Source organism: Anguilla rostrata, chromosome 10 (assembly GCF_018555375.3).
Source record: "Anguilla rostrata isolate EN2019 chromosome 10, ASM1855537v3, whole genome shotgun sequence".
NCBI classification, from domain to species: Eukaryota; Metazoa; Chordata; class Actinopteri; order Anguilliformes; family Anguillidae; genus Anguilla; species Anguilla rostrata.
In genome coordinates, this window is record NC_057942.1 from 29,839,338 (window position 1) to 29,855,675 (window position 16,338).

General features: G+C 46.6%; 1 protein-coding gene across 4 annotated transcripts in view; it reads right to left on the bottom strand.

Annotated features, from left to right (window-relative positions):
- ssbp2a (single stranded DNA binding protein 2a) overlaps window positions 1–16,338 on the bottom strand; it is a 103,365-nt gene that overhangs the window by 58,896 nt on the left and 28,131 nt on the right. For all 4 annotated transcript variants that reach the window (XM_064296475.1, XM_064296477.1, XM_064296476.1 and 1 more), the window contains exons 2-4: window positions 8,591–8,663; window positions 3,824–3,885; window positions 3,027–3,111 (exon numbers count right to left, since the gene is read on the bottom strand). In XM_064296475.1, the coding sequence (XP_064152545.1) occupies window positions 3,027–3,111; window positions 3,824–3,885; window positions 8,591–8,663 (220 nt within the window). The remainder of the gene's footprint in view (window positions 1–3,026; window positions 3,112–3,823; window positions 3,886–8,590; window positions 8,664–16,338) is intronic.

The window sequence follows — 16,338 nt, forward strand, 5'->3', positions numbered from 1 at the left end:
CAATCAACTGCTCAACCAATCAGGGAGTTACTTAATCAGTCATTCGGACAATCAGATTTGCTTATTTGCTAGGTACAGCACAGCCCTTGGAGTTCAAAAAGCATGCAGGCTGAACATAGAGGCCCAAGACTGCAGCAAGATGTTTTAGGCTCACTGGTGTCCCTTTCAATGAGCTGAATAAATACAGATTGCAGTAATGATAAAAGGTGAGGTCTTCTGAGGTTATTAATAATTACTAGTACTACTAATGATCAGTAATTACAGGGATTAATTAATTAATACTCAATTACATCTGCATCAACTGGATGTGGTTTTCATGAATCTTGACTAAAGGCACCATCAATGTTCCAGTTTAGGAATTCATACTTTTTCCAAAAAAAAATGTTAGCAGTAATTATTCCCTCATCCCTTTTAATTAAGCAGAAAATATCAGCGGAATTGTGATTGAATCGCAAGGCCTTGCCAGAATTATAATTTTAAATTCACTTTTTTTTTTTAACTGACCCAAGGTCTAATTAGAACTCACAGATTACATCTCAGTGAATAGAATTAATAAGTAAGAGTTTAATTGTAATTTTGCCAAAACATGAAGATCAGCGTTTCTTTCATTTAGAAGTATCAGCAGTAGTAGGAACTGTAATAGCAACAGTAGCAGTAGTACTATCAGCAGTAGCAGGAACAGTATTACCAGTGGCTGTAGCAGTAATATTACTACCAGTAGTAGGGAGGCAATGTAGCACAATGGCTAGAGAATTGAGCTTGTAACTCTGAGATTTTAGGTTTGAGTTCCAGGTGATGTTGAACCCGTTCAGTAGAGTGCTTTAGGTGACTTTCTTCCATAAATATTGTATAGCTGCATTAAAAAATTTAATAAATACATTTTATTTATAAGGGGCCATGTACAATATCAAATATAAATGTTGCTATTTGATAGCATACCGTTATTAGATTTAAGCTCATTTTCACCTGCAGTATACATGTAAAAAAGCAGATAGTAGTGCTTGCTAAAGGGCTAAAATGTGAAGTGTACTAGCAGTGTTGGTAGCAATAGCGAACAAGCTAGGGACATACTGAAAACAGCTGCAGTACTGAACGATACACTAGTGGCGTTTTCACTTTTTTCTTTAGAGGCAGTCCCAAACAGTACGTACAGGAGGTGTGACTGCTTATTAAAAAGAAAGAAAGTGCACAAATTCAACCCCCTCTGCCCCCCCCCCCCCCCCCACACACCACCTCGGTCAGGATAAAAACAGTTCCTGGAAGACCCCCCTCCCCGGTGAATGCCCTCTGACACACGGACCCCTCTCTTGGACAGAGGCGGGTTTTCGCGGTATGGGATGGCGGTGCGCAGAGGAAGGACGCCGCGCCCTCCCCCGCTCAAGGTGGCGACTGCGGGGGATTAAATCACACCTCCTCCCCTCCTCCCCTCCACGCAGACGGGCTCCAGCGAGGGCTCGGGCCTGATTTATGGAGTGCGGCCTGCCGACGGCTTTATGCGCTGCTGAACAAGGGTTGGGTCTAATTCATGTAGGACAACTTCAAGGCATCTCGTTAGTAACAGTTCTTCAGTAACCCCTCCCCCATCCCCCAGCGAGCACGCTCGCATATTCAGGTTACTGGGACCCCTATTTCCAAAACCTCGAACGCGGCGTACATTTTACCTTCATTGCTGTTTGTGTTGCTAAACTTGAAAATTATTTTATATTGGCCCAAATTTCCCAAATAATGCCAATATAAATGCAATGCAATAAAAGCAAGCCTTCTCTGAAGTTTCTCCTATTACAAGCGCTTTCATCATTATCATTAAAAATGGTGAGATAGGCACACTAGCCAGGCAATAACAGTGTTTTGTTGAGATTTCCACATTGACTCATCCATTAGCACAAACAACTAAAGCACCACAGAGAAGAAACGAACAACGTGCCCGGTACTTTGGGAAACAGCCATTCAGTATACACAAACTCCCCCAAATAAAATCCTTCCAGCTAGCATTTTTATCAAGCAAAGCTGCTGAGAACAACGTGCGCAAAAGTGTATGCTGCAAGTGTGGTCCTGGGACTCTAGGTCTTCAGTCCTGGCCTCTCCTGACCTCTGACCTTTCCCAGATTAATTTGCAGGACTTTTGGCTGAGGATTTCCGGGTGAGGTATAAATACAGAGATTGCTCTGGGAAAAAGTTTGCGACAAATTCAAGCCTGTCATTCAACAAAAAGAAGAAGATATTTGAAATGTTTTGCAGAAGATCCTGGTTAGAGCGGGGAACATTCTCCAGAAAAATCTCTGGGGGAGATGTTCCTGAACTTGTAGACATCTCTCATTTACATTCATAGGAGGTTCTGGCTGCCTCCACTTGGCTGAGCTAGAGTACTTTGATATGTTCTCCAGGTGCATTTTATCAGGCCGCTCACAACTGGAAATCAATAACAACAAGGCCACAACCTGTAAATTCACCACCAAAGTTGTCAATAGCTTAACGTGCACACGGGCTGAGGTCATGGTAGGCCCCATTGACCCAGGATCAGTATGGACGTTCTCACAATGTGACTGGAATGTTTTGTCACTGTTGTAACATTGTCACTACATGTCAGCAAAACTGTGAGAATGTTTTGTGTTTGCTGGGGAGCAGGCTGACTCACACTAAACAGCTAGGTACACAGCAGGGCGTAATGTGTCCCAGCGTATACCATTCACACATTCACAGCCGTGTCCGTTCCGAAAACCCTTATCACTCACACGTTCACAAATTTTTGTGAAGCGCCAACACATCATGTCACAGCTATCCGGCTTTGCTTCTTGATACTACGACCATTTCATCCTCCGTTGAAATGCCTGCACCTACAAGGAAACAAGTCTTTCCCACAATACGACTCTGTCAAAAATTCCTTTTTATTGGACTGTCAAAGAAGTTGCCAAGTTGCCTGCGAGCCCAACCCATTGAATGAGAAGAGGAAGTGACTTACTGGCCAGTGCCCACACCCCCCCTCTCACCCCCCCCCCCCCACCTTTTGATCCCCCCCTCACACTCACGTAGTCGTGGAAGGCCTTGGCTTCACTGGAGTGCTCACATGTCTCTCTCCTTTCAGGGGCTGCGCAGTACAGGTCCCAGAACACACTGCAACAACACAGCAAAGGATGAGCACGCCAGGAGAACACACACATACGCACACACACACACACGCACATTCACACAAATGAGCACAGGCACACACATAACAATCATGTTCATGGGTACACACATACACACACGTGCACACCTTCACACACACACCTGCACACACAGACAAACACACACACATGTACACACGCACACATGCATACACACACACACACACACACGTGCACACGCTCACGCACATGTTCACACATGCACGCGCACACACTCTATTGTGTTTTTTGTTTTTTCAAAAAAACTTCACTTGTGATCGCCACATGATCAAGGCATTCCAGTTCCTGGAGTACGCAGGTTTGAAAGGTTAAGGGGCCTTTTCCTATGGACGTAATTATCATTTCCCCCGTGGACCTACTTATCATTTCACCTGCGGATGTACTTATCGGTTCACCTGCGGATGTAATTATCACTTCACACGACTGCTGCACCGTGTTCCTCATAGAAATCTCGGGGAGCACGGGGCAACATCTGAGGACGCAGACCGCGGACTTAATTACAATCCCGTAATCCCGCCTGTTTAGAAGGATTCCTCCTTTGTTTAAAGGAGATCAAGCTCCATTAAAGTACACAAACTAAATATGCAGGAATCCCCCCTGCCCTCCCCCCCCCCTCTGTTTTTTTCCTCTGTCCCTGTAAAAGATACAACGGTACTCACCACCACCAGGAATGCAGGAACCCCGGAGGCTCCCCTAACGTGATGTTCTTCTCCCATCGGATCTTGGCAGAAAAAAAGAGAACGGAATGTGAGGACGAGACACACAATGGATTCCTGACCTTCACTGTGATGTCACAGCAAAGGGGTGGGGGCAAATGACATCGCATTACACCCACGCTGCCTCCACATGTTGAGTTCAACAGGGGACGAGTTCTGTCGGTAGAAGAACAAGGAGGCATAGGTGGAATCAGCTTCAAGGTAAACCGCATAGGAATATGAGGAAGAGGTGTTTTTACACAGAGCAGTGAGTGGAATGGCATGCTAGGTGATGAAGTAGGGACCTTAGCAGTATTCAAGTCCAGGTTTGACACAGTGTTGGAGACATTCCAGTCGGAGTTAAATGACAAGCCTAGATGGGCCGAATTGCCTGCCCATCATTACATCAATTTTTTGTTTTTAGCCTCTTAAACGAGCGCAAACATAGAATGACAGGGAAAATGGAGTAAGGGAGGAAAGGCTGAAGGTTTGAGTCCCTGGATGACAGCATACAGACATCACCCAAGGGTGCTCCTTTATTTGTTGAGCAGAGGGGTCTAATCCAGGTCAGTTTAACATACTTTCCAGCTTACAAATGGGAAACCTCTACAGCCGTGTGTCTAAAGAAGCAATTCAGTTTAAGTGTCTCTGCAGAGGCTACAAAAGCAAGATCAAAGCTGGGCTTCAACCCTAAAACCTCCCGGATTCATACCCTCACCTGTGAGCCCTTTCCTGCCCCTGCGCTCTCCCGGCGCTGAGAAATGAGCAAATCCAGCCTAACCCTTAAGCACTAAAGACGGAATCGTGGGAAAACCCCATTATGCTCGAAAGCCGGTCATTGGCTCCGAGCACTTTGCGCTCGCTCACAGGTAAGAGAGCACATTCAGGGAGATCAATTCACTTTAATGAGATGTAATTAGAAAAGCAATTATGAAAGAGGCAGGACAAAACCTTACAGTTAGGATATTGGAGCTCATCCAGGCGCCCATTAAAATACATTTGTTCTTCTAACCACATTGATTTATTTGGGCCGGCCTGCCTCGTGCTCTGTGTGTACATAATGTAACATTAACGCTGAATTAGTCACCTGTTCTCCTTGACATGAATGGGCAAGAGAGAACGAGACGCATCTCAATTAAGGAGTGTCACTTACATCAACAGCTCTGGCGCCTGAGTGCTTACCTTGCGCCGGTAAACCTCCGCTACAAAGTTTACATATCGAAATGCAATGTAATGCAAATGATTACTGTCACCACAATTACAATTCAGTGCCTTCACTGCACATGCATATATTATGCTTAGAGCTGAATTAGGAAGCTGAATTACAATAAAATCAAATCATTTCCTCGTTCAAAGGTATTGACAAATTTGACAGCAGCCAGAAAAGAAGGGCAGATGAATTATGACATGCCTTCAATGCCGCTTGTACCACGTGTGATGTCAACACAAACTGTCGCGGCTCGTTCGTTCTAGGGACCGTGACGTTTTTCAGACATTTTTAGTCCTTGACACATTTTTCTGTAATCTGACCAGGCTTCCGAGCACTTCCTTGTGAGCCTTTGGACCTTCTAATTAACCTGAACTGACTGTAACCCCGGCCTTCTCCTTCTTTCTTTTCCTCTCGCCAGCCTTGTAACACTACTCTCTGTTTTTCAGCTGTGGAAGTGGGGTGACTCAGGAGCAAACACCGTGAGATCATCGCGCATTGTTCGCTCTGTAAACCTGATTTACAAAACTCCTCCACAAAGTCAGCGCCGCCACGCAAATGGCAAGGGCGTGTCGTCCTTTATCCCGATTAAACAAAAATTAAAAACAAACACACAGACACACACACACACACACACAGACAGACACACAAACACCACTCACACACACACACACACACATGCACAGACACACAAACACACACACACAGACACACAGACATACACACACACACTCACACACACGCAGGGCTTAAAGTGTATTTTGAGGTTTTTTTAGATTGTCGCATTTCAGGTCATGTGACCAGCTCGAGCGGAGGAGGGTGGTCCGTAAAAACCCTGTGCTGCCTCTCGCCTCGTTTCTGCGCGCGCTGGAGAAATGTGCCTCCGGACTCCTGCTACTCCTCTGTCTCTCAGCAAGAAAACAGGACAACGCACCCCTAAATCAGGGAACGACGACGCGCCTGTGCGCTCGCCAGGTTTTCTACCCGTCTCCGTCACGTCTTTAATTGCCCGTGCCGTCTACGTCAAGTCTTTGCACGAACAGGCCAAAAAAAACACGATTACAATTGCACAACTGCGTACAGCATATTTTAAACTCCAATTCTCAATCACACACGCACACGCACATTTGCACACACACACACACGCACGCACGCCTGCATGCATGCACGCACACACACACACACACATTCTTGCACACACACGCCTGCAAGCACACACACACACACACATTCACACACACACACACGCCTGCATGCATGCACACACACACACACATTCGCGCACACACAGACGCATGCAAGCACACACACACACATTCGCGCACACACACACACATGCCTGCATGCACGCAGACACACACACACACACACATTCGTGCACACACAGACGCATGCATGCACACACGCCTGCATGTGTGCACGCACACACACACACCACAACACACATACCCTGCATGTATCTACATACATACACACAACACACACATACACACACAAAACAGTCCCCTCACACCTGAAAACTCTAATTTTCTGCAATGTAATTGTACTGACCACCACACACAAGTGTCACACGTTAAACAGCCTCTGCGGAGCCAGTCAATCAGAGCAGGAGGAATCAAGCTCTGAACTCCCATGGAAACCCTTCTGCTGTCTGAGTGCAGATTACTTTCCACTGCACCTCATGGGAAGGGTGAGGACGACACCAGCCTGGCAGGGCTGAACTGAACTGCTGAAAGACTGCAGATACTCTAGGAGTGACTTGCACTGACATTGGAAGCCAGTCAGCCAGTCAGACAACCAAGTCAGAAAGTGCGTGAATCAGTCGGCAAGTCAGTTAGAGAATGAGCAAGTCAATCAGTCAGACAGTCAACCAATCAGTCAGTCAGCCAATGAGCAGCTCATGCAGAGAGTGCCAGTCAGTGAGTAAGTCAGTCAGATATTGATTAGGTCAGATAATGAGCAGGGCAGTCAACCAGTCATTCCGTCAGTCAGTGTGTAAGTCAGTCAGACAGTTAATCAGTCAATCAATCAGGAAACGAGAAAATACTGTTTTTTGGGAAACTCCCTCTAGTCTCAGTCAAAAAGAGTTACACTAAAAAAAATAATAATTATAGGTTATAGGTGTTATACGTGTGTCCCACACAACTGCATTTCAATTTACCACGCAGTGTGTTTGGCACTTACAAACATGATGACAGCAGAGGAGTCAGGACAGCTGTTATCACACTCTCACTCTAGGTTTCAGAACCAGCCTGAGGGGTCAGGGGAACTGAGACTAAACAGGCCATATGCAAGGCAACTGTTGTTTCCCCCACGGGAAACTACATTACCCAGAAGGCATTGCAATTCTCCAACACCTTGGTTTAGCTGAGTGCTTGCGGTGAGGGGGGGAAAACAGGCAGGGAGTCACGTGACTCACCGATAGTTGACATCACACCCACTTATCGCCTCGCCCACAGCCCAGCCACCGCAAGCTGCCTGAACACGCCCAGCGCTCAAAACCCACAGGCAGGACAGGGCTGCAAGCGAACCGAGGCGCTCGCTCGCATATGAAATCAGCGGCTATCTTTGGAATCTCCGGAGGGAACCGCAAGGTGTGAATTTTCACCTCGTGTTCCGAACAAAAAAAAAAAGAAGCAGCGCTTCCGTGAGCCCAGGCGCGGTTCCGTTCGAACGCTGCCAGTGCGCTCGCTAACTCAGCGTCTTGCGTTTTAGCGGAGTCAGTGTCGGTACTTTCAACTTTAGAGAACGACGGGAGACCTTCTGGCCCAAGACGTAGCGCCCCGCCTTTGAACACCTTTGAAGTGAGGGCTCTCCGCTCCCCTCAAAGGCAGTTTCAAAGAGAAGAGCGCAATCACTGTTTTCTCCAAATTCTAGGTGCACACAGGAATATTTACCGTGGAATGCCGTCGATTGGGTTGCCAGGTCAGAAAAGTAAACCCTACATTTTGGGGGATTATTCCAGAGGATTGAAAAAAAAGAATCCAAGTTGGCCTCTGAAGAAAAGAGTACAAGCAACAGTGTAGCTTAACATTTAATTGTGAGACAGTCAAATGGCTGTATGCTGTCCCTGTAACACAAACAAATAAAAAATCTAAACGGTGCATGGGAGTCAGTGGCGGGGGGGGGGGGAGCTTAAACGGAGACAAGGCAAGGCAAGGAACTAATTGAATACGGGGGGGTTTTGAGAAAATATTTTGGCAAGAGAATCAACAAGGATCTGGCAACACAGGGCTTGGCAAGAAACAAGTTTTTTGCTCATAGCGCGTTTTTTTTTTTTGCTCGTGATGTGCTCCCTCTCCGCTGAGCTCAGACTTTCATCCAATCCCATTAGACGGGCACCGAGAGAAGGGTGCGTCCAGCCTGCTCAGCATTACGTCTGTGTGTAATTCAATTAGCGGGCGAGCTGGAGAACGCTGGCCGAGGCGAGCACTCCAGGCACAACCGTCCCTCCAGACCCCCCCCCCCTCCGCCCCCACCCACCCCCCCACCCCAGGCCGTAAATAACGAACACGCCCGCTTACCTCTGACAGGAAGGTCTGAGCTGTTTTCTGAGCTCCTACATGCAGCAAATATTCGTACACGTAGAGCGCTAACCTGCAGAGAAAGAAGAGAAAGAGAGGGGGGGGAGAGGGTGAGAGCAGGAAGACAGAGAGGGAGAAAAAGAGGAGAGAGACAGAGCAAGGGAGGGAGATTCAGAGAGAGAAAGACAGAGGAAGAGAGACTGGTGAGGCATAGACCTACACACATTTCTCCTACATTGTCAGCAGCATAATAAAAAGAAAAACAATATTTTCAGAAAAGTCTGAAATACCCTCTCTCCCCCAAAGACAGGTAAATCAGTCTAACAACACCACAGACAGCAGGAGTATGGTGCGGCAACATGACCTCACACTGAGAACTGCCACTAAAGCCCCAGGCAAGGTCAGTTTACGTTATTGTTCTCGCAGCTATGATCAATGTAATTATTATTCATCATTGCATTCATCACTGCTCAATTTGTAATTAACACCCACCTCCACCCCCTTGATATTACTATTACTGTCACTGATTGTGCTGATGTCGTTCAAGTGCTTTAGCATTACAATGCAGTGCAGTGCAATATGTCATGCCAATAAATCTGATTTGAACTGAACACCGAATAAAATTGGAGAGAGAGAGAGAGAAAGAGAAAGAAATAGACACAGAGCGAGAGGGAGGGAGACAGAGCTGGAGCAAAACAGAGTGGGGGGCACAGAGAAAGGGAGAAAGAGAGAACGAGGCACGGAGAGAGGGAGAGAGACAGGGAGAGGGATAGATACGGGGAGAAAGAAACAGAAACTGAGCGAAAGGGAGGGAGACAGAGCTACAGCAAAACAGAGTGGGGGGCACAGAGAAAGGGAGAAAGAGAGAACGAGGCACGGAGAGAAGGAGAGAGACAGTGAGAGGGTGGGGTGTGTGTGGGGGCTGCTAAGTTAAGTAAAGATTCAAACTGCCCTCATCAAGTGCAATTATCTTTACAATTCTGGAATCTATAGAAACGTCAGCTGCATCTTAAGTGAAAACACAGAGCGTGGACCTCAAATGAATTCATTTACAGAGCTGAAGTAGGTGGGATGGATCCCCACCTAATTCACGCATCAGTAAACTGTTTTCTCCATTAAGGTCCACAACTCCCAGTTTAACACTTGTGTCCCCCTGTGTGCGGTTACAGTAAAAGATGGCTGGACAACCAGCTACACCTTAATTAGAGGGAGACCACATCTGCAACGCAGCACATATTCAACACCTGCAGTTTCCAAACTGTGGCACGGAACACAATGGAGCGTGTAGAGCGTGTAGAAAACAAATACATTCATCTTAACTTAAATAAATGGCATATTGCACAATGTTCATTGACTTTCATGGTGGTCAATTAAAACATTATACTGTATGTATGGCACTAGCTACATGTAGGCTACATGCAACTGTTTTTATGGTATGTTGCAAACATTTAAATTCAGTGTTCAAAGATGAGCTGGGCTTTCATTTTGCTAAGAGGTGTCTTACATAAGACACGCTCGTTCTATAATTTAGTCCTGGGCTTGGACAAACCAGAATGCTCTGTATTACATCACAACAAGATTTGCAATGATGGTCTCAGACTGCACTGAAAGCTACATTAAATTCATCATGGCTCTCTCCCTCCAGTGAGCCACCGTATGATAGATTATTAGCAAGAAGAAGCTCAGACACTGTAGCTTGCGTGCTGTCCCCATCTCCATGAAATTATGCTAAACCCAAATACACACAATGACTACACGAACAAACAGTTTGCACAGCAGCAACACACTGAACTGGAGATGTTACCCAATTCTTCCTCGGGCTTCTTTTACAACCCAGACCCGTATTATGCTAAGAAATTAATTAAGGACTTAATTAATTAATCAATGGCCCCTTCCCTCCCCTGTACTTTCCTCTAAGTTCCAATTAGTAAGAGAAGGAGTCTCCCGTCTGTGCAAAAAAACAAGAAGCCCAGAATCAGCCTGGAATCGATATTCGATTATTCATTCCACCGCTAGCAGCCAGCGGCGTTCACAGCAGCTCATGTGCAAATAGCCACGGCGGCAAGCTACAGATTGCCAGTCTGATATACTGCACTGTTTGAACAGGTCCATGTTAACATCCACACCAACGTATAGCCGAGTGGGTGTGGATGGCAACATGGATGGTACAAGTCTGACAGAACAGACATTTTTTTTTACAGCCATTTTGGCATCGCGCTAACGGCAGTATTTGAGCGCAGCGCTAACTGTGGAAATAGAGTATAATACTAACTATTGTATGTTATCAGTGCATTGTGCTAACTGCTCTATTTGTGCATTGCACCAACTCTGGTATTTCTGCATCGCGCTAACTACAGTATTTGAGCGTAGCACTAAGTGTGGTAATAGTGCATAATGCTAACTGCTGTACATTATCTGCACATCGTGCTAACTGTCGTACATGTGCATCGTGCTAGCTTCAGTATTTAACGCGTATAGCAAACTGTGGTCGAAGGCATGCAAATGAGCATTCAGCATGGCAGCTCTTTAGACTTCTCCCAGCACGCGGAACAGGGAAGTAGACATCCAAATGTGAACTACATTTGTTTCCATCTGTTACAAGGGGCAGCATGTTTTGTACACATCTTCTCTCAATGGTTTACAGCCAATGGTGCGCTTTTGATGAGCTCTCCTTTAATATTGCATTTTTTTTTCGGTAAAAAACCGTAAGGCTGGATAGCCATAATTTCGGGGACTGCGCTTCGCTTGAGGTAACTGCAGCAACGAGCGTTCCTGAATGGCACCTGGGGATTATGCTTTTGCGGATGAATTATGATCATTATTGTCGATTATTGTTGCGGTGTTGATCTAACCCATCTGTCACTGTGGCTCCTAGGCTCTCCCGGCTGTACCAGCGAGAGACGCAAGCTGCGTGCAGCTAGGCTAACTGCCAAGAAGAGGGAGCAGGGCGGACTGACCCCAGATGCAGCTGTTTTTCCACAATGAGGGTAGAGAACCCGGCCTGGAAACTACCACGTTGTTGGCGAAATAAACCCGATCTCCACTCCTCTTTCTCTCTCTGTCTCAAACTGCATGTGTATCCACACGTACCGTATGTACAAGCTAAGTGTCTATGACCGTGTGTATGTGTATGAGTGTGCGTGTGTATGTGTGCATGTCCACGTCCATGTGGTTGCATGTCTGCATGCATGCGTGTTACTGTGCGTACGTGCATGTGTTTGTGTGCGACCCTCCAGATCTACTCCATGTTCTCTCTGTACAAACCAGTGACGCTCATCATCATTTTGCATAAAGCACGAAGGAGGTGGGCCCCTTTAAACAGGCGGCAGTCTATTTTATTCATTTATTTATTTTATTCCACGGAGAGCAATAACAGGGTGAGTGGGGAATGAAAGTGCAAGAGACAGCAGGGTTCATCTCAGGTTGTTGGACTGGCAGAATTTTCTAGGCCCAGGAAATCTGCACCCCCATCCGTTTGCCTTCCTTTCCATTGGCCCAAAAAATTCAGCTGAATCTCGTCTTGCCACCGCTTTCTCTCTCCTTCAATCGCTCTCTCCCTCTCCCTTGCACGCACACTCCCTCTATCTTTTTTTTCTGTTTGTAAACCGTTTTCTTTTCTCTGTTAGGAACAGCGGCAGAAGCCGGGACAGAACAGTCCCAATGAAAATTTAATCAGGAAACACATCTCCGGGGGGTTTTAAAGGAGCTGAGAGCTCCGAAAATTTGCAAAGAGCCCAAATGTGGGCACAGAGGGGATCATTAGGCCTTCTGTTTGTTTCGGGGGAGCAGTTTCGGTACTGATATCCTAGTGAGATGTTACCCCTCACTACGCCAGGTCTGACCTCTTTATTTAAATTAACTATCAAATAAGGCTTCAGTCATTAGGATTAGCTGATGCTGAGAGGATGGGGGGAAGGAAAGGGAGGGCGGAGAGGGGGGGTGCAAGTCACACTCTTTTTTCTTTTGATGTTTTTTCTGCTCTTCACAAGAAGATTCCAGAGTTCCTGAGCTTGTGAGGTGGGTGCAGAGCTTGCCTTCAGCACACAGTTATTTTTTTTTGTCATGCAGCAGTTGATTTTGTGATTTTTTTTTTTCTTAACCTACATGGGAGAAAGGAAGAAACCCTTCTGCTGCATCCGTCGAAGTCCTGTGCCTTGTAAGTGTGTTTGTAAGAGAGTTTTGTGTTTTGAGAGGTTAAGTTTTTAAAAAGACAGCAGTTTGTTTTGTGTATTCTGGGCTTGACCCTGGGGGTGGGGGGGGGGGGGGGGTAGTGAAGTGGAGGGTACAGATACGGTTAGTGAGCTAGGAGCTTAATCCAACATCTGCCACTTTCAGATGGCTGCTCAAATGTGTGTCATTGACTGCAGCAAAACAGAACTCCAAGACGCTGCCTTGTGGTTAACTCAGAACCTCTCCCCACAGGCAACCTGTTCTCTCTCTCTCTCTCTCTCTCTCTCTCCTCTCTCTCCCTCCTTTCTCTCTCCCCCTCTCCCTCTCTGGAGGCCCCTCTTGTAGCCAAAGATGAAAGGATGACACCCCAAAGCAAGGGGAAGACAAATCGCCACGGCACCTCCGTTTGGCCGAGAGCGCCGTCGAACGCTGTGACGCCCGCAAGGTTAACGGAGCAGCTGGAGCCTCCACAGAACTCCCGACACCTCCACCAGGACGAGACAGGAATACATCAGCCCTCCTGTACATCTCTCCGCTCTGCACTCTCTCTCTCTCTCCATCTCTTTCACTCACACCCTCTCTTTCTTGCTCTCTCTCCCCTTCTCTCTCTCTCCCCCTCTTATCTTTCTGCTTCCTCTCATCAACCAACATGCTTTGTTTGTATGAGATACAATTAGTACATATCACTCAAATGTAAAATACTATACATACTTAGTTATATATTCCTTCCGTCTATGTCTGTATTTCTCCATGTATCTAATTCTTACGTTATTTCTCTTCTTCCTTCTCTGTTCCCTTCATTCTCTCTTCTGTTCCCTGTTATCTGTCCCACTCCCTCATTCTTTCTCTCTCCCTCCATCATCTGTCCAGCCCTCCTTCCCTCTCCTGACAGCTGTTCCTCGACTCCCTGCTTGACCTCTAGCGCTCTCCGGAATCCCCTCCCTGCGCCCCCGTCTCAGGTGACCAGTTGGACAGGGGATAATCTGGGGACAGAGCCAGTGACCTCAAAAATCACCCTTGCACCGACGCTCTCTTGTCTAGTGCAGTGGGGCTGTCTGCAACAGGCCTCAGTAATATTGAGGAGCCCCCCCCTCCCCCCTTACAACCACCAACCTACCCCCTCCCTGAACTCCCAGGTACCCCCCGTCCCACACACATTAGGCAGGCCAGAGTCTGTGTACCCCAGAAACCAGATCATTTACATGCGCTCACACACATACACGCACACACATGTACAAACGCACACACACACACACACACGCACAAATGCACACACACACGCACACACACCACACATGCATAGGGCACACAAACTCACAAACACACACATACACCACACACACTTGCACACCCACCACACACATTCGCACACACACGTAGATGCACACACACACACACGCTCTCACACAGACACACAACACACACGCGCACACACATACACACACACATACACACAAACACACCAGCAGCGTTTGTATGCTATACCTGACGCCATCATTAAAGGAACATCAGACTGCGAACACAAAGGCCCTCGCTGTTCTCCCCCGAATGCGGTGACAGGCCCGGGCAGCGGCCCTGCCGCGGCAGTGCGGCGCGGCGCTGAGGGAGCCGAGCGAGGCCTGTAAGCCTAAGATTGCAGGTTTTGCAATCCCGGCGAAGAGGCTGCCGTCATGCTCCCGAGCGAGATAACCGCTTCGGCAAACATCTGACTGCGTTACGAAACAACATTACACAAAACAAGTGTCTCGGCGGAAAAGGGAGTCTGCTCAATGAGAAAAAAAAGGAGAAAGTCTATAGGGCGCGTTTTGTCTGACGGCTTCTTTGAGCTATGTTTATTTAGAAAAGATTTACAAGCGCCTCTCTACCGTTTTCTGTCTTTGACTGCGTCCTCTGAAGGGGGGTTGGGGGGTGGGGGGGGGTTCTCTTGCCAGTCAAAATGGATGGCGCACCATTAACCTCCCCACGGAGAGGCACGGAGAGGTTAATGGTGCGTGCAACTCCTTCAATCTAGATGCTACAGGAGAGCTCGTTCAGAGCTCTTCTGCAACAAGGAGCCCAGGGGGTAACGCTCGATGACAAACTCCGCTTCAATCTCCCTGTAACGGCCGTGAGTCGGGTGTGCAGATTATTTCTGTGTTTCTGCCACATTGTAAGTTGCTCTGGATGAGAGCCACTAAAAGAATGGAAAGTAATGTAATACAATGTGTGTACACTGTGATGTACATGCCTGTGATCAGTGTAACAAAGTATGATCAGCCCTTGGACACCCATTTAACCCCTGGAAGAGTAGGCTTTTGGAATGTCTTTTTTTTTTCAAAATTCAAAGTCAGTGTTCTAGAACACATTTGCTTTCAATTACCAGTCGTGATTGTTACATCAGCATTAGAATGTTCACTTCAGAACATTCTAATTACATATTAGTTATCGTAAGCCCAGTCCAGACCGAACGCTCTCGACATGACAAGCTGCAACTGTCGACTCTTAGCAACATTCTAAAATTCACTCACAGGCACAACCACATGGACACACATGAACACAGACATGCCTGTCACCCGCTTTGGGCCTGGTATGATAGGGGCCCAGTATTCCGTAATGCAGGCACAGCTACAAAACACTACAAGAGACCAAAAAGCGGAAGCTAACTATACCATTCTTTAATAGGTGACATAATAATCTGTTACACATGACGACAGGCTGAAAACATGTGGTATGTGACTGCAAAGTACAACCTTTCATATGAGTTTCATATGAGTTCCATATATCCACAGAATAAATATACATATATTCACAAACACACACACATGCACACACGCACACACACACAGTAGAGTGGATTGGGGCACACACTTTTCCCTAGTTAAGTTAAGCAGCACATGCCCTGTAGATTGCAGGCTCAAGTCTGAAGCGAGACACTGCCATTGGCCATTGTACCCTTGAGCGAGGCGCTAAATTTAAGCAGACGCAGTAAATACGCACGCAGATCGTTCATTTATGAAAATATTAATGAATACGGTAAGTGAGATATACAACTTCCTCTGGATATGACCGTTTGCGGTGCAGAATGAAAAGAAGACCCACTCCTCGATTTTTATTAAAAGATTCTGTTAGCGGGCCATTACTTTTCCAGCTCCACGGCACGGGACTCCTTTATGGTCCATTTGCATTAATGCTGGGACCTAAGGCGCTCGCAAAGTCATGTTATTCAATTTGTTTTGATCTATTCAAATTTATTTAGATCTGTTATATTAGAGGGCCAAGCACCGAGGATGCATAGGACCTCGTATTGTTCTTGCTGAGATTCTTCTTCTTCTTCTTCCTCTTCTTCTTCTTATTTGTAGTCTTCTTCTACCTCTCGCTAGATTTTCGTCCCTTTCCCATGCTCAAAGACTCACAAAATTTGGGAGGGATGTTCAAGTGTGATGGTCTTGCAAAAGTGCTGCAAGTTGCACTAAATGTAGACTAGAGTTGAACCCAGGGAATATATCCATTATAATCTATAGTCTAGATTTTTTATTTAGGACTAGAATGCTTTACTTTTGACATTACATGAACGCCTATGGGCTAGACAGGACAGGCAG